Below are 19,795 nucleotides of genomic sequence, written 5' to 3'. Positions count from 1 at the left end.
GCGTTGAAAGGGGTGCATGATGATGCAGGCCATCAAGGTCAGCAGCGCACACTGTGGCTGGCCAGACAACGCTTTTACTGGGATTCAATGGAACACGATGTCAAAGAATATGTGAGTCATTGCAAGAGATGTGTTCTGAGCAAAGCACCCGAACCTGAGGCCAGGGCTCCACTTGTTTCTGTTGTCACATCAGCACCACTAGAATTGGTTTGTATTGACTTCTGGTCGGCGGAGGATGTCAATAACAAGTCCATCGACGTTCTAGTGGTGACAGACCATTTTACCAGGCTCGCATGTGCTTACCCATGTCCAAATCAGTCTGCCAGGTCGGTGGCCCATGTGTTATGGAATAATTTTTTTTCCATATACGGGTTTCCAGCTTGTATTCATTCTGACAGAGGGGCTAATTTCGAGAGTTCCCTCATTGCCGAGCTACTCCAGATGGCCGGTGTTCGTAAGAGCCATACCACCCCTTATCATCCTGCGGGAAATGGCCAGGCTGAACGTCTAAACCGCACTCTGGGTAGCATGATCCGTGCTTTGACTCCTCGGGCAAAGGCAAAATGGCCTAAGATGCTAAACACACTAACTTTTGCCTATAATTGCACTGTACATGAAACTACAGGTTTTCCACCCTTCTTTTTAATGTTCGGGCGAACTCCTAGGTTACCTGTTGATGTGATGTTTGAAAGTGTTCTCTTGGACGGAGAGACTGCTGACATGGACAAATATGTTCAGTCATTGGGCACGGACCTCAGGGAAGCAATGACTTTGGCTCAGCGGCATGCTGAGAAGCAGCAATTGAGACAAGCCGAGGTGTATAACCGAAAGATTAAGGGACATTCTTTGGAGAAGGGAGACAGAGTTTTGATGGCTAACAAAGGGGAACGGGGAAAAAGAAAACTGGCTGATCGTTGGAAGGATACGGTTTACATTGTGGTCCATAAGAACAGTGAACTGAACACCTATGTTATCCGTCATCCTGTTACGGGACGAGTTAGGACAGTTCATAGGAATCTGATCATGCCTGTAAACTTCTTACCTTTGCCATCATGGGATGATTCTGTGACTCAGGTTTCTTTTTCTAACACAGTTTCGGAAGGTGGGTCGTCAGATGATGTAGTTCCAGGTGAGCGGGACAGTGACGCTCGAACAGCTCACTGGGTTTCCTCCCTTCCAGAGTCTAGTGTGGTGATGACCGCAGGTGAAGTGACAAAAGCTAGTGGATCTGAAGCGATTGAAGGGAATGATGATAGTGTTCAGGGTGGAGGGATTGTGTCTGTCTGTGGGGACCATAGGAGCGTTTTGGATGAGGTGGATCATGGGTCGCAGAGCTCACACTCTGAGGATAACATTAGTGATCGGCTGTCAAACTCTGTAAGCGTAGGCTTACGCCCAAGTGACACTGTAGGTTCAACCAAAGCCGGTAGTGGTACACATGTGTCTGGATGTGACTCAGTCGTTTCGGTCGTGCCCTCAGGGATTCCTTCGGTTGTTCAAGGGGAAGGAATACGGACAAGACTGGGTAGACTTATCAAACCTGTTAACAGGTTGATTCAGACAATGTCCACACAAAGAGTTAAGATTTTGTCATAGATCCTTTAGGGGTCATTTATTTTGTTATATGGGTAATTTATCTCTTTTTCTTCTTTATTGGGACTTCTTTCACTAGGGGCCTGGTCATAATTTTATTTAGGTTGTCCATTGCACTGGACACATTTGGGTGATTTTGGGTGTACTCTATGATAGATGTGTAAGTGGCATGTCTTCTATGGTGAGGTGGGGACTTAGCTACCCCTCATCTTCCCTAATTCTTCATTGAATAGCTCTTAGCTGGTCGACCATTTTGGTCTTGTATGGAGGGTATACTTGGGTTACATGTATTGTGGTCAGGTTTGTAAATTTATTTATTTTTTTCTCTCCTTGTATGTTTATTTTTTTTGTGTTTTATTTTGTTTGGTTTGTTTTTGTTTTTTATTTGGGTAGCATGCCCGCAATCTAGTGTAAAACAGTGGGGGTGAATGTAGCAGTGTGATGTTATTACACTAGATTGTAAAGTGAGAAGCTATTCCGGTAGGAAATTATATGAGCACCGACAGCTTTTATTTTGAAAAGACGACCAATCCATTTCAAAACAGTGGGTAATTTCCTGTCCCGAAATTATTATCTTCATTCAAATTTAATATGTTGTGAACAAAACTGTGAATTATTACCTTTAATGTTTAACATATTGAGTTCATAGATTGTTGTTTAAAGTATCAGTTCGAAATTTAAAAAGAAAAGTTATCGGGTCATACCATTATAACCTGTGAAAGGTTTTCCCACGCTTTCCGTCGCGCTCTTTCTGTTCGGATCCCGTGGGAGAAGGTATGAAGTTTTGCTTTTTGTGTTTAATAAGTGTATTTTAAGGGTAATAAGTGTTAGTTTTATTACTGGTTTTGTAAAACAATGGGTGTTGAAGCACTTAACCTGCAGTTAGCAGTTATCTAGCTGCTCTTCTGATACATGAAACATTGCTTCATCTATGTGCTGAAAATAGTATTGTTCATGATTAAACAGGCGCTGTGGAACACTGTGAAAAGAAAAGCCTGTTCTTGATTACTATTTTCTGCCATTTGAATGCAGGTATGTGATGTTTCATTATTATTTTTGGTGGGATTATTTGGTTTAATTATTCTGTTTAATTATTTCTTTTCTTATTCATGTACTGTTTAAGATTATTATGTCCATGTTTGGGCTTAGTTATTAATTAGTGTTGCAATTGTTTTTATTTTGCAAGGTAAATGTGTTACTTTACACAAGTCACACGCGTCTCTTTCTGTTCGGATCCCGTGGGAGAAGGCGCTGTGGAACACTGTGAAAAGAAAAGCCTGTTCTTGATTACTATTTTCTGCCATTTGAATGCAGGATCATTAAAAGTGCTTTCCAATCAGCTGTGGTCTGGCTGTGGTCACTCTTCTACAAGACACAACGCAGAATCAACTACGCTACACTTAGCTGGTATTAAGGAGCCAAAAGTTTCCAAAGGAGTCAAAAAAGAAGATATCCCAAAAAGAAAAAATTGAGATAAAATTTGGCAACCCTTCACGAGATGAACAGCCGTCTAAAATGCTGGTAGAACCTCTTTTTCCCCCTTAATTCCTTTATTTTTATTTCCATTTTTTAAAATAAATTGTCACTGTTGAGTTTGCCTCAAATGTTTGACAGTGACGAATGTGGACAGGTATGTTGTTTTTGTGTAAAACTCCAGTAAAAACACAACAGAAACAGAAAATCCAAGTTATTGTTCACAAAAAGATACCATTACAGCTATCTTCTTCTTAAACCAATCTGTTAATTCATCACCAAGCCATTTTTTCCTCTGTATAACCATCACTCCCTGGATATTTTGTCTTTTTGGATCAATCTATGAGGTAAAGTGAAATCTCTGTAGGTCATGAGTCTCTGAAATGCTCACATTAGCTCGTCTGGCAACAATATGTTCAGAATCACTTAAATGCTCTTCTGGCGCACTCAAAGCTCTGGATGCTTTTGTAACTGAACACAGCAAAATGTAGAAGTATAAAGTTGGATTTCTGTCAAAACTGAAGTCAGATAAGTTATTTTCAATGGGATTTCAGCCCAAAGCAACAACATCATGCTGTCCATTAGCCCAGATTCATGCATCTATTCCAATGAATGCTGCCAGCGTTTATTTATGCGACATGTAACAGGGAATACCCATCACATATTTATAAAGAAAAGCGGCACTCAAGTGGTGTTTGAAATGCAAAACATCATGCTACCCCAATCCAAATGATTCTTTTCTATGTGAATACAATATAGTGAAAAAAGCACAGTTTCAAACACTGCAGTTGACTGACAAACAGGCACTGAGGTTGTCCGTCCACAGCTCCCCACTCCTTGTTAATGGCTTCAAATCTTACAAGAAATCTAATCTTATTCAAATTGCAACCAATTTTAATAACCACTTATCTGTAAGTGATTATCATAGCAGGGTCCTTTCTTTCATTAGAGGTTTTAGATTGTCTCAGTTCAACCTCACCATCATAGTTCAGTCATCTTTGCCACTGGGTCAGTCATTCTGGCAGATTAACGATGGTAATTGGATTCTCCAAAATTTGTCTGATATGTAAAAAGTCGGTGCAAAGGTGTAATAATCCGCCCACATAATATTACTGACGGTGGCCCAACAGCTGCTTTACAGAAAACAGGTGTAATCAGACTGCAGTCAGAATACTCTACTAAACATCTGAGCCCAGAATTATTCATACTCTCAGCTATCTTAAATAGATGGGTAACTATAAAAGATAACAAAACAACATATCAGAAATTATTCATACCATTCTCAATAAATTAGTGTTAAAAATGTATTAGTTATACAGCAATCAAATTCTTCCTGTAATAGCTTATAATAATATTTTGATTATCTAATGAGCTCCAAGTGTTTGAGGCCGGAAGGACTCCTTGTCATCACCCTAATCTTTAAGGTAGGTAAAATTAAAAGATTACTTTTAGGTAGTCTTGGTTTAACAGTTTTAGAGGTTTAATTGAGGAACTAAAGTGTTTACTGACTGTTATTATGTCTATGTAGCATAAACAAACCTTTGCACTTCAGCTTTTTATTTAGGAAAAACTCAGCTCTTTTGCTCAGTTTAGCTGACTAGCTAATTTTAACGTAACTTTTCTTCAGATAAAGCAAACCGCCTTTCTTAAAACAATGGGATCATCTCTCATCATGAGGATTTACTCTTTCATGTATTGTACGGTTTATCTGAAATTAATCTGCATTTGCTTAGGACTTTCATGCTAGACAAAATAAGGAATCATGAAAGGTAACCATTTATTTTCCTTTAAATGAAATATTCCACAATTAATCAGTGCACTGTTCTGAATGGGATTTAATCTTCTGAAACAATTATGTTTTAAATTACATTCAATGTGCAAATAAACTCTTAGTTTGTTTTAGGTAAGAGGAAATGCCAGAGAGCCTCGTCCTGTTCTGGCATCACAGAACAAGAAATTTCTCAAATTGGCTAACTTCAGCCTGCTTTTAGCTTATTCACTAGATAATATGCTCACAAATTGTCCAAAAGTCTGCTTTGGATTTATGGTTCAGACCCGGTTGAAGTGGGCCAGGTGGGCAAAGTCAGACCTGATCAGCCAGGATTGATCTTCTTGATAAGTTGACTGAACTTGTACAAAACGTTTCATATAACGTCCAATTAAAGCACCACAGTTTCATAAATAAAATAGATTCTTAGAGGTTTGAAACTCAATAAAAATCAAGTTTTTTTTTCCATCATCCTTGAAACATTTGTTACAGTAGGTTCAAGGAAAGAGTAGCTCAAAATAACAAAAAGAAGGAAACAAAATCTGAGTAAATTAAGCAAAGCAGACAAGACCAGAAGTATTGAAGCTGACTCTTCATTGATGATTATTGAAACATCATCGATGCATTGGAGAGACCTACAGCGCTTTAAAAAATGCACTCAGATTTTTAATCAGATATCTCAACCAGATATAACTGTGGTGCGTCTGCATGTCAGGGGGCGACTTTGAAAAGACAAGGCAGTGTGAGCTTTCACACGGGTCTTTCATCTGATTTACGGGGGTTTGTGTAGGCTTCTGATTGCACTATATTTTATTAACTCCATTTCAGCAGGTGCTTTTGATGTTTTCCTTGGCTTCAGCACCATAACAAATTGGCTCCTTGTGAGCCTTCCTAACTACGAAGGAACATGTCTACAACAAGCCTCATTTTCTGGGCGACCACTGACGGATACTGCATTTAATGTCCATCTTGCTTGTAAACTTGGGCAGTAAAAAACTAATAAAAACCAAAGCAAGGAAGTAATACAATATTTATCAACTTTTGTGGCAAAAAGGTGACATAGAAGATAAATAAGGGCTAAACTGAGAACGACAGACACAAAAAATCCCCTCAGACCCAAAGAAAAATCGATAAATTCACCTGGGATCAGGCTGATGTTCCATGTTTCTTAAAGATCACTTCATTTTTATCATTAATACACATTAGAGGCTGACCTGCTGTTAGGGTGCAAGGAATAGCATCGTAAGAAGAAGAAGAAGAAGAGCTAAATATGTGGCGTTTCTGGTGTTAAACGGTAGGTAAAAGCAGCCTCTACAGTTAATTAATCCTTCAGTATTACCACCAGAAATAAGATGAATAATCGATACATGGCTATTGTAAAGTTATGTTATTTCAGTAGATGATGCAGGAGAATACTGAGATGTTTTAGTTTCATCAGGGGTAAAAATATGTCACCTTTCATAAGAATTAGCAGGATTACAATCAACAAAATATGTTGCAATATGAAATCAGCAGAAAAATATGCAATTAACTCACTAATGACTTGGATTATTCCGAAAGGTCGGGATTTTCTTGATCATTTTAACTACAGAGGAGAATAAACTGATATGCAACGTTTATGTGCATGTGTACAAAATGATAATAAACACATCATATTTATCCTGATGATGTGTTGTTTTCTGTTGTAGAAAACAACAGAAAAGAAACACACGAGTATTAAACAGGGTACACAGTGTCAGAGGATGTTAGCAACACATATTGGTATATTTTTACATGAGTTTATATAGCAGTTCTTTTCACAGAATTGGGAAACAATTGTTATAAGATTTTTCAGCAGAAACTATTTTGCTGCTTGTCAAAATGTTTACTGTATTTCGAAAAAAAAAAAAAACAAAAAAACATTTGAATTTTCACCCCTGATTATCGGACGTCACGACTGATATGAAACGTGATGTCAGATTTTATTTTTTTTTACATTTTAACCTAAGCTGGTTTCTACCTTGCTTACAATCACAATCAACAACATGAAAACCAAAATGGCTGCTGGATAGTCATCACGTTGTGAGCTGTAGGAGGAAGAGTACTTTAGCCTGATCAATGACAGATATAGATTAGTTATCACGACATACTATCAGCTCTAACCCCCAGTTAATGACACCTGGTCTAAATAGACACAACTCCTTTTACTCCAGAGATTGCCAAGATCAAGATTTTACAGATTTGATGGTGAGTGACCTCAGATGAGGCAGGGTAGTTTGAGATTTTCATCACTACTAATACAGATTGAACAAAGCCTGTAGAGGGCTAAAAGGGAGGAGCTACTGTAACTCATCAAAACATTTCATAATCTCTATAATCATGGCTGTAAAATTAGTTGCTATGAAAAGAAGACATGAAATCACATCCCGCTGGAGTCCAATGCCTCGAAAATGTGCTGTAGATGCAATTTTGATCTAATAAAAGATCTGATCTTCATTAACCTGAAATTCAATACTGGTCCCAAAAACATTAGAAACCTCCCTCTGTGGATGTGGGAAATCTGGCTTGTGCTGCAGAGAAAGACAACAAAAACATCGCCTTAAGCTTGACAGACTCGCGCTGCACTTACAGCATCAGAGAAGCAAAGCAGGCCTCGGTAATAAACCTCGAGTTATGATTTATGAGTTATCGCTGGGGCATTTGCGGCCACTTGCTTGTATGTCACGAGAAACAATCCAATTTGAGACAAGAAATGGAGAGCAGGCTCTGTACTTATTAGATTGACTTCTCAATTTCACCGTCAGGAGAAAATAAGACTTAAGCATAAGTTTTTTCCCATCCAAAATATGAAAAAACAAGATAAATTCAAAGTGATGTTGGAGGAAAGATGGGAAATACGTGACTTCTGATCTGCTACCTTGCAGTGATTTCCCCCCTCCTCGCTTTTTCTTCTCTTCATCTGACAGTGCCTTTCCTCAGAGCATTTCCCCAGAGCCTCAGCTCAACCTGCAGAGCTGCTATGTATGGCATCTGTTGAACAAAATGGGCTCTCATAAAAATGAGCCGGAAAATCGATGCAAGGAGGGGGATTTCTTTTAAGCAGGTGAAATTGAGGGCCAGAAACATAAAAAGAGAGCGGAGAAAGGCTAAGAAAGGATTAGGAAGGTGAAACGGAGAATTTAAGAGAAAAGCATGCCGCCTTCTTCACTCTGTTACCGGGTTTAATTTCATGCAAAGACATTTGAGTTTTCCGTGTGTTTTTCTGTATTTGCAGATATGAATCCTACAGCGAAGTGCTGCTGCTGTTTGGAAGTTTGCAGCTCTTGCTAATGAGCATACTGGGAGGCCTTGTTGTTTTGTTGAGTGCTTGAAACATTGCAACGGAGAGGCTGGGGCGGGAAGTTAACTCGAGCTGTCAAAAATATTCAATCTGGGTTAATTGCTCAGGGAGAACGCCTCATCATTATCACTGGAGATCATTTTTTCCCCCTCTTCTTTCTTGATATTCATGCCATTTCATTCAAGCTGGAATTTTCTCTTTATTTTGCACAAAACATAAACATGGTATTGTTTAGGCCATTCCAGTGGTGTCCTACTTCCCACAGAGTTTCTGTTTGACCTGAAACCATTTACTGCTTTCTCAGCAGCATCCAACATGCCGAAAAAGTAGAAATGAATGAATGTGATCTTCCAGCAGGTTAGTCTGTTGTGTTTTGATTATTTTGCAAATAATGCTGGAAAATACTTAATTCTGTATTTTAGTGTTTGCGATAAGCGAGTTTCCAGGGATATTTGTTGCATCCAGAAATGTTTTGAAGTCTTCAGTCATTGAACTCGATACAAACACAAGACAATAATTCTTTTTCTTTTTTTTATAGGAGAGGGATTCTGCTATCTTTTTAAGTTATTGCCATCTTCTTAACTTTGACACATACAGTAGACTTTTACGATCAATAAGTCCAAAAATACTGCGGTTAATGACTCTTCAATCATTTATAACAAACCTGGACGGTTACAGATTGATGCAGACGCTGCATCAATCCGCCCGTTGATCTCTTGCTCCATTTTTCCCTCATTGGTGAACAAGATCCCAAGATACTTGAACTCCTCCAGTTGGGGCAGGACATCCTCCCCGACCCGGAGAAGGCACTCTATTCTTTTCCAGCTCGTTTATTTATGCATGTATTTATATAGCTATGAATTTTTTACTTTATTTATTGAGATGATAAAAGAAAGAGCCTTGAACACATTGACCAACAGGTTTTGCATGTCATTAAACACTCTCTCTCTCTTGGTTTTCTTATCCAAGGTGTCAGACACACACAGAGACACACACACACGCACACACACACACACACACACACACAAATAATACACAGTATAGGCGGTAATGTTAGCTAGTTGGTTAGATAACTAGTGTTGGCAAACTTTGACGAAGGCTAATATGTTGATTCGTGACAATAACATTGTCACAGTACTCATGATTGACAAACACACACACATTTGTGAGGTAAAAACTCAAGATAATACTTATATGTAAAAGTTCTTGCTTTATAAAATATTATTCAGGAGTGACACTTAGGACTCAGTGTGTATGGTTCACAAAAAAATGTTTTCCTGACAGTCACAGTTGGTAAGAAACAAAGATTCCCATGAAATTCCATAGGAATGAATGCGGATCATTTTGACCCACTCACAGAAGAATGGGGTAGTAATATAAAACATCTTAAAATGTATAAAAGGTAAATAAAAAATTGTAATTACATGATATCAGTAACATATTTTTTGAGGAATACCTGGAATAAGTGATGAAAACTTTTCATAACAAAGATATTGCAAAAAGGTGACCTCAGCGGGTCAAAAAGGATCCACTTACGCATCAGAGGGTTAATAATTGTTTGTTTTGACTGAAATGGGGGCGAGGATCACATTACACACTGAAAAGCTCATTCAGGAAAGAGATTTTTGATCTTTCAGCAGTTCTTCCTCTGGAGGGATGGCCTGATTTATTTCATTTTTAATTAACAAATGAAGGGCGTGGCTGGATTTGAGTCTGTTTAAACCTTTGAAGTGGATTGCTTGGTTATGTCAGCAGAGAGGTGCCATCACTGAATTAAAAACCACGCTTATGTAACCCTGACAGACTAATATAAGCATCAGCAGGGTGAAAATGTGAGAAGAAATATGCTTCAATGTAAACTCTAAAGCCGTTACTACAAGGCTTTGTTCTATCTACCCATCCATACATACTTATCTCCAAAGGTCATTGGGGGTCTATACCCCAAAATATTTTACTTCCCCATCAGCTTTAACTATTTCTCAGCTAGTTCTCACAAAAAACATTTCTTGTAGAATATAACATGGGACAGAGATTAACCAGATTTGTTTAAACTACAACTTGAAGTTAATGATTGTGCATGGACTTTAGTTGCACCAGCTTATGTAGCGTTTTACAATACTCCAGCCAATACAAAATAAAAATGTGTCAGTTTACTAATGTTGAAATACTGATAGTGCCTGAGGGAAGGCAAGAGCCGCTAGGAAAAGCAGGGCTAATGTTTAATTAAGGCAAAATGGGCTTGATGTTTAATTAAGACAAAGCTAATCCATCCATTATGAACCTTGGAGGGATTATTATCAAGGGAAGTAATTTTGTGTTTGATGAAGTTTTAGCCATCAGAAGTGACTGGAAATTGCGATCGCTGCTCGAGCACCTTGAAGCGAGATCAAGTGGAGAGACTTTTCCAAAATGGCAGCAGACTGGGAATCACTTCTCTATGGTCACTCGGTCAGCGAGTGCATCGTCTTAGAAACGACAGCAGAGTGTCACTTTCACTCACTCACTCACACACACACACACACACCCACACATACACACCCACCATGCCTGGGACTTCCTTCTGGGCACGCTCTGTTTAGTCCACTTGGAGTGAGGGGTCAAGTGGTAAATCAGCTGGCGGCAGATCTTGTTGGTGGATTTGAGTGACTCAGTCTCCTGCAAAAACACAGAAATACAACTGAATCACACTCTTGAGAAACAAAATACCTTTGAAACCACACACACCATTGCAAAAAACACGGCCTGTTTTCTCTGACTTTCTCAAAAAACTAAATCAAACTGAACTTTTCATGTTTTATGTCAGTTAGGATTTGCCAAGTTATTCCTGTTGCTAAATGCCAGAAAAATCTCAATAACAATAAACAATGATATTGTTGTTTTTAGGCCATTTTTAAGTAATATAATGGTAATGGAAAAATAATAATGCAAGAGCGCATTCTGAGAGATCAATAAACTTTCAATTCTAATGAATATTTAACACTGAAACTGGAAGACATTTTAAATATCTAAAAGAAATCAAACAAAACAGAAAATAAAATGAATTTAAAAGTCTTTGTAAACAAAATTGTCCTTCGAAAAAGGACTAATTGAGACCAAACCACCACACTGAAGACTTTTATCATCCAGGTTTTGGTAGAAAGAGTGAAAAAAAAAAGAGAAACAATAAATCATGCAAATGAAAATGATTGAGTTTGTCTTAATTTATCATGCAATTAATTGATTTATTGATTATTGTGACAGGCCTCTGTCTGATCGACAAGCCCCTGACCCCATAAAATATATAATATAAAAACCTTGTTTTAACTTTGTCTTAATATGTAAGACAACTTCAGATGTTTGATATTTTAAGCCTTCCAATAAACCCAATTGAAAAAAAAACTCCTTCAAACATTTCATCCAGCAGACATTTCATCACAGACTTTAAATGTAAAAGGTTGAGCTGAACCGGGTGAATCTAATTAATGCTACAACTCAATGACAACGAAAGGGCAATGTCGTAAAAGGGGAAAAACATTGTTTAATTCACCCTGAGGAAACTAACGGCTCCTGCTGCTACTTCTTCTCACAGCTGACAAACTGAACAGGCTCCAACCTATTCAACCACTTGAATGATCAAGCATGAAGTCACTGGGAGTTTTTTCAAAGGATCCAACGTCTGGATGGATCCACACAGCCTATCGTGTGAAATAATCTAGTGAGTGAATGCAACTGAATTAACTCAAGTCTGACAACAGACTCGACAAATTAGGTTTGTCTTGACTCACAGTACGTGTTTGGATATTAAATCTATGTGATTCCTGGGTTGTTGGAAAATGTTGGTGACAGAAGCAGCTGCAGGGCCCTGAATTCAGCCTCTCTACACCCTTGTCACGTTTGACACAGTATCTCGCTACGGGTCGGTGGCCAGTCAGGAGCTCACCGCTGCCAGTCTTTCACTTTCCTTCCCTGACTCCTGGGCTTCTGCTTCCGAAGCAAACAGGAATAAAATGGAGTTTCCTACAGACTTTATCACTGGACTTGTGTCATCTTGTCTTCAGACTTTAAATCTTTTCCTTACAGCAATGACATCTCACCACAAAGAAAGATAATAGCTTCACGCGATTTTTGTCTTTTTGCAGCCAATCTGAGCAGCTGTGCCTCTGTTCACACACCCAAGATCGAAATGTATCTTGAATTTTAACGCGTCTGATTTGTATGCTGCGCCGCAAGTGTATGAGCTCGGCTGCCAGTCTGGACGAAACACAATTTACTTCTTAAAGAATCAGTGGCTCCGTTTTAGTTTCCGACACGTTGAAATGAGGATAGTTGCAGAAACACAAATGCAGAAAAAGCTTAAAGAATGTGATGGCCCGCTTTCAGAGGCAGCATTCAGGAATTAGGGGAGTTTTCTTGTTTTGTCTCTCCACTAGCCACTTGTCAAAGTCCTCAGAGTGTCCTCACTGTTAGTGCCAAATCTCCTCTGACCCAGTAGCTTGGTGGCCAGGAAGCTTTTTGACTTCAGCACAGCAGCTGGCAATTTTTCACAGCGCAAAGAAAGACCAGAGCACTAAACAGGGTCACAACCAGATATAATGCTCTCTCTGTTCCCTTTATCCATCCTTAGCCGTCACTTTATTTTTTAAAGTGAGCACAACTTGATTCATGCATTTGGGAAAAGCAAAAAATGCAGTTTTCCTTTGATTGGGTTGTAGTGGATTATCGTGTTCCAGTAGTTCTGTAGTTAACCAGACGTAGATGAAGAATACAATTAAATTACTGATTTTAAAGCCTGCTTAAGAACCCCGATTTTACAATAAGTGGTCATCAGTGCAACATTTAAACAATCTGAAAAGCTGCAGGTTCATACCCGTTTTGGGCATTGCAGGTCCCGGGCGAGACTGAGCAGCAGCTCGTGAGAAATGGGGTCCACCAGGTTGAGAAAAGCTGCGTTCTTGTACAAAATGTCATTCAGTGATGATCCCTGCAGTCCCAAATCCTGAGGGGAAAGAAAAGACAGAAATTAAACTCTCACTTAACTCGAAGCTTCATCTGATTAAACCATTTGTGAACTTTACAAATTTTACCAGCCGATTTGAGCGCTTTTTAGATAAAGACAGATCGAAAAGAGATTTCCAAGCTTTTCTTTTATTTTCTCCTTTCATCTCAGCTTGTTATCTTCATGCGAGGAGATAGGGATTCCCCATCTGTTCAGAGTGCTGCACAGCTCCATCGCACACAGTACCAATGTACATATGAAGATAATTTCAAAAGCTGAGAGCCATTTGAGAGCTGCGTTTAAGTGAGAACAGATGCAATATTGTCATACCTTAATCAGATAGTACAGTTTTACTCTCTGGTGAAGAATAAGTGTTTTTCTTCAAGGATTGAAGAAGTTGAAGAGCGATTTAATAACACCAGAAACCCAGAGGCTTATGAATTGTATGTTTTCCTCAGACTATATCTGTTTACCCCAATAATGTAAATACAGCATGTATGTAGCATGAGTTTGTTAGAATACATAATGTTTTAAGACAGGTTGAAGCTTGTTTTTACAGAACAAGCAAGAGAAAAGACATGAAACAACACAATTAGCTGAAAGGTTTGTGGGAATAAAAGTTTAGAGGAAATTGTTTCTTTTTAGGCGTAAAGCTTAATTGTTACTTTCCTAATCCATGCAAACCTAAAAAGGGCTTTTGCTCCCTCTCATTATGGACATAACTGGTTTTACCAAACATAAAGAGAGGAGCCACGTTTTCACCAGTCCATCACGCGCTTGTTTATGGTGAAACCAGAGGCTGCGGCGCTGCTGAAAAAATGTCGTCAGCGATTCCTTGAGCTGAAACGCTTTTGAAATGGCAGGCTGGAGGCTAAACATCTTCTATATGTGCTGACTGCCATAACGCTTTGGGGGCACAGTGGAAACAAAGACAAAAACTCCCATCAGCAGTTTCTCCTCCTCCAGCTTCTGGACTGATTTATTACAGCCGAGATCAGTGGGATTCCCTGATGCTGGAATATCCTCCGCACACAGGCCACCACATGTGTGAAGAAACTGAAGCATTGAGGATTTTTAAACAGCGCCTTTTGATTATGTAAGTGCCTCATCTGATCCGCGCCGCTGCTGCATCACATTCTTGTGCACAGATGAAAAGACACCTGTTTTAAATCAACAGAGAGATCTGATTGCATTCACTGACTTCTCATTGTGAAAGCATGAAATGTTCTGCTCTTTGTCCCCGACAGGAAGCTTCTGTACTCTCCTCGTTAAAGCTGCACATCTCCAGGTTTGAATAAGGAGAGCATCTCTAAACCGGAGAACATCATCCCACACATGCGGTTCATTAGAATCCAGAAACATATAAAGCCTAATGTAATAAATCCCATCCCACAGGTTTCTGCTTCGATGAAAGAAATATGCATCAGCAGTCAGAAGATGGAGGTTCATTTAACTCCATTTTTATTAGATTTATGGTCCTCTGGTTCGACTACCTGATTAATTGTTCATGACTGGATGACTTGCTGTTGCGATCCGTTAGTAAATGACATCAGAACTAAATGCATAAAATCCAGAACATATGCGGCGTCAAAAAACTTAACAGCTAATCTTTTCAAGAAGTTGTGATCTGGTCAAAAATGAGACTGCAAACAACTTTTAGGACTGTTTTTGTCTGGTTGAAAAAAACAAAAACAGAACGGGAAACTTTCAAAATCTGTCTTCTCCATTTAAAGATCACAGTCCGTATGTTCAAACTCACCGAAGGAATTCATATCTGACAATTTACTCATGCATCTAAACTAAGATCTATATGTAGGATTTGATGATGTTTCAACAGCATCAAATCCTGTTGAAACAAAAACCTATCAATGCTTCAGTGGCTTGCCGCACATAAATTTACCAATATAATGACAACAAATATAATTTTGGAGTATTTGGAGGGCCTCAGATTGATTGATCAGCTTTGGTGATGTTTCCTGCTTATGTTTAGGTGACAAAAAAAAAGAAGCTCAACCCAACTTTAAAATATGCCACAGTATAAAATAAAGTCAATGGCAAAGTATAAACACAAAAACTACTTTTAAACAACACTACTTAATTTAAGCCAATGAGTTTGAATTAAGAACTCCTGCAAGAAATATTCTGGTTAATCTAGAACAGTACAATGTGAATATTTTGAATGAAGTGAGCTTCATTCAAGTGATAAGCTCACTTGATAAAAGAAGTGAGCTTATCAAGGCTTTTTATGGGGCGAGTTTTGCTTCCAAGATTGACCAACGTCAATCTTTTAAACTCCTTCAGTTTAAAATCTTTTATTAAAAATACCGCAGAAAGTGTACATGTGACAGTGGTATTTCCCAGCTGTCTTACATAAAGTGATAAAGAGCTGTTCTTCCCACAACTGTTGCTGCACACTGCAGGTCAGCAGGCTTTTACAAGACGGAAACATTTTGCAGTTGGGAAAATAGAGCTGCACAATAATTAGAATGAAGATTTCCCACAGAAAACTTGCTAAGCCCGGTGGCTGGGCACCAGGGCAGTCATTCATTCAGCGGGCCGTTGTGTTATTGAGTTAAAAAATGTTTAATGTTGACAGGAACTTTGAAAATATCACTTGATAATTATGTGTTATTGAAAGACTGGGAAATTAATACTTGAACACCAACTATAAAGTCTTAAAAATGCAAACATTTTAAAAAGACTTAAATAATTAAGCCATGCTTAGCCTGGTGGCTAAGTTAACATACACTGGGGAAAACCCTGGACAATGCAATGTCGCAATCTCAAACGACTGCTTGGCTGCAATATTCAATCTCTGCTTGTCTGTGACATATTAGGTAAGCTGGATGGATCACAATATTCAAGAATAAAGCAATATTACCCATTGATATTTTTTTATTTTGTATTGGCTTTCCTGTACAACAGAAAGCAACTTGATAGGAGACAATATTAAAGAATTACATCATCTGGTTTGAAAACAATTTGATGTAAGGTTTATTAAAACAAATAAAATGTGACAGCTTTGCTTCATTTGAACTGTAGCATTTTTGCAGCTCACTTTAGTCTGAAGCTTTATTCCAATAAACACTAGCCTGTGCTTTGTTTACTAATTAATGTCTAGAATAATCCCAAACTAATTAACGTAATGGTCCAGAAGTCATATGCTTGACGAAGATTTAACACTGTTAATGTTTCCTGTTTGCAATGACTTCCTGTGTGTGAAAGAATGAAAAAGGCTCCTTCATCTGTCATCTCAAGGTGATTATCTCCACATTCATCCATTCCTGGGAGGAAAAGCTGCCTTACTGCTGGAGAGTTGCAACAGGAGATGTACCGGCACTTTTTCACCCCCCCATCTTGAAGTGTTATTAGTCAGACACTTGGCTTCAGCCCAAACAATGTAGCAGCGCTCTGGCTTCACCTCGCCTCGCGATGGAGGGAGCAGTCGTGCTTCTTGAGCATCTTAAACATGGTGATATGCAGACGTATGAAACAGGAGGCAGATCCGATATCCCATCTGAGATTGAACAGATTGCAGAGCTGCTTTAAGATAAATATATAGATATATATATCAGCATGATTTTTGTGCTAAATCTGTGCAATACCTATGAGTTGACATTTTTTTAAATTTCCAGTTTCCTGTTGTGCATGCTCTCTGCATTTGTATGAAGCTGTTTAAGTCAGAGTATATATGGAGCTCTTCTGACAGGGTCCATCTCAATCAATAATTAGATTTCTCAAACAAACAACAACAAAAATACCAACTCATACCCATTAATTCATAAGAGTTAAAACTGAGATTAAAAATGCAGCCAGTGTATCGGAATTATAACTTTCAAGACTCTTTTCCCACCTATAGTTAATTTGTTTTGTTCCAAATCAGCTAATAAGTTTGTTTTTTGATGTTTTTTTTTTAAATTATTATTATTAGCTCCAAGCAAACTGAAACCAGTCACAGGAAACCAGGTGAGACCGTTCAGTCTGGTTCTTCTGCTAAGGCCACATCAGACCAATAAACAAATCTAAATTACGGGTAGCAGATGTTCTAAGCTGGTAGAAAACAAGGATAATTTATTCATTTTATGACGTTGCTTCTGGGTATTATTCCAGGTAAAATGATCAGGAAGCACACCGAATGAATTTTGAGATCTCTTCAAAGCTGCAAAGGGCTTTATGTTTAATGAAAAATAGTTTATTAGTCCATTTACTCCCACAAAGCAAACCTGGCTTTGAGAAGGAGTTTGTGTCAGGCTAGCAGCAGACACAAGCTGTATCAGAGTGAAGGAAGGAAAGAAACCTCAGGTGTGAAAACATGCTAATAGAGCAAGTGAAATCGCTTAAATGAGTTTTTTGACATGCGCAGAAGTTTGAGTCCTATTCAGAAAGAGAAAGGAAAGTTGTTGAGACAAATACGAGTAATTTAAGTTCAGACATCAAGCACTGTCCTGGCAAATTGCATTGCTATTACCCATTAGCGTCCCATTGATGATATAATTTCTATACATGAATATATTTCTATGTCAATATACATATAATACATCACTTGACATTCCAATAATGTATGAAAAGTAATGGTCAACTCACTGTTCGACGCCTCATATCATTGACAGAACAAAGCCATCTTCAACAAAAACTGTCTTTTTACATCAACAAGGGTCCAATTACTTTACTTCAATAAAATAGTTGGTTTACAACAAGTCTTATGTCCATAATCCAACATAATTTGCTGTTGAAAGCCTTTAAAATGTCATACATGGGTCTATTTCTCACAAAGTTTTCCTCATACTTCTATTAGCATATTATTTTCTAGAGTTTCTTGGGTAAAAATGAAAGGACATTTGAGGACTGGTTCCCAAACTCCAGTAATTGGAGTTTGGGAACCAGTTTTTTATGTTTCCCTGCAACAACGCACCTGGATCAAATCACAAAGTAGTTAGCAGGACTCTCTAGAGGTTATTTGCTCAGAAAGCTGTTCAGCCCATAGATTCAGGTGTGTTGTTTTAGAGATGTATGGAAAACTTGCAAACACTCCAGCAATGGAGCGAAAGACCCCAAATGTTAGCAAAAACAACCATGATACTGCGTTTCCTCATTTTTAGGTGTTGCAAATACGCACAGAAACCAATCAGACATAAAAATCTAAGCCAGTCAGTTAAATTTAAGATAATTGATCTCCACAATTTGTTTCATCTTGGCTGGAGGGGGGCGACTGGAATCAAACTGTGACTTAGACATGACCTTTACCCTCTGCAACTCAAATGCTGCAGAATCGACTGCAAAATCTGTCAAAAGCCGCTTTCCTGCCTTCATGTTAACTAATGCCAGCTGATTAGTTTGAGTCTTGTCATCAACTCAAAGACAAAACAGAATTGGTGGGATTTTTTTCTTAAAAACACTTTTTAATATTTGTTTTTTAAATCCAACATTTCAAATCCAAACAGCTCCGTGTTTGTGTCAGTGTACATTTATTAGAAAAAAAGGGATTTTTTCTATAGAACCATTAAAAAACTACAGTGCTATGCAACAGGGTCCCATAAAAATCTTGAATAAATCCATGTTAAAAGCACAGCTGAGCTTAGTTAAACTGCTCCACTTTCTTGGGTTTAAAGATGCATCATGGATCCTGGATCCTTATTCACACCTCTAAAGGATGCAATATTAAACACAATAAACAGGTAAGGAATCTTATGCATTAAAAGTTGACCATTATTTCCCAAACTGACTGAATTTATGTCAGTATCCGGACAATATAGGTGTTCAAAGGTTTAGCAGAAGAAAAAGAAATAGGTTTAATTTTGTAGTAAACAAGGACAGCAAATAGTAAATGATTAAAATTGTTTCACCTTTCAGAAATGATCAACAACGATGCACCTAGATAGCTAACTAAATGCAACTGTGTGTATAATCATTTGGAGTTTGTGTGTCTTCTGAATGCAAATATTTTAAATAAGGTTCATAAAGTGTAAGCTACTCTAGACTGTAAGAGGAAATTGTTGCAATCTTTTACTCTATATAAAAAAACAACAAAACAAAAAATACAGCAGGCAAAAACATCAGAAACGATTGTGTCCTGACAAAACTTAATTTCCTTTTTTTTCTTTTTTAAAAAATAAGTATAAATAAGATTTAAAGGAAGCTAACAAATCATAATAAGTTCCTACCTTCCTCAGTAGTTTGAGCACTTCACCTGCTTGCTCATTCTTGTGCTCCCGGAGCATCCTCTGGATCTCCCGGACCCAGGCCACCCGTCTGACATACGGGCTCTGGTTGGTTTTCCGCAGCATCCCCGGCAGCTTGTCGGACTTGAGCATCAGGGATGTAAACAAGAAGTCTCCGCCGCTCCTGCCGCCACTTCTCTCGTCCTCTTTGGGCAGATCATTCCGCTGGTGCCTCCTTTTGGTCAATTTGCTCTCAAAATCCAGACTTCTTTGTCGGGTTAACTTGGAGCCCATCACTCCAGGGAGGATGTGTCGGCGGCAGTGGAACTGAGCGGGAGCGGGGCTTGTGCAACACGCAGCCAAAACATCACACCTAAGCTGCTCCGTATGGGACTGGACGCGCATCAGACGTGTGCTTGAAAGTTGCAAAGCTGCTTAGAAACGCGCTGCAAAAGCACATAACAGTGCGCTGTCCGTGTCGCCGACGTCCCCTGCATGCATCCCTCTCC

The 19,795-nt window shown here is 38.6% G+C and overlaps 1 protein-coding gene and 1 long non-coding RNA gene across 2 annotated transcripts in view; one reads left to right on the top strand and one right to left on the bottom strand.

Moving 5' to 3' along the window:
- LOC102232067 (leucine-rich repeat-containing protein 75B-like) overlaps positions 1-19,795 on the bottom strand; it is a 43,797-nt gene extending 24,002 nt beyond the window's left edge. The window contains exons 1-3 of the mRNA XM_023338858.1: positions 19,290-19,795; positions 13,000-13,128; positions 10,696-10,808 (exon numbers count right to left, since the gene is read on the bottom strand). Of these exons, the coding sequence (XP_023194626.1) occupies positions 10,696-10,808; positions 13,000-13,128; positions 19,290-19,691 (644 nt within the window). The 5' untranslated portion in view covers positions 19,692-19,795. The remainder of the gene's footprint in view (positions 1-10,695; positions 10,809-12,999; positions 13,129-19,289) is intronic.
- Positions 1,966-2,980, top strand: LOC111609591. Its single transcript, XR_002753201.1, has 3 exons — positions 1,966-2,367; positions 2,560-2,625; positions 2,908-2,980. It is a non-coding gene; the product is annotated as an uncharacterized LOC111609591 (long non-coding RNA).

Source organism: Xiphophorus maculatus, chromosome 8 (assembly GCF_002775205.1).
Source record: "Xiphophorus maculatus strain JP 163 A chromosome 8, X_maculatus-5.0-male, whole genome shotgun sequence".
Lineage (NCBI taxonomy): Eukaryota > Metazoa > Chordata > Actinopteri > Cyprinodontiformes > Poeciliidae > Xiphophorus > Xiphophorus maculatus.
Note: the sequence above shows the minus strand (reverse complement) of the source record. Positions and strands in the feature narration are given on the sequence as shown.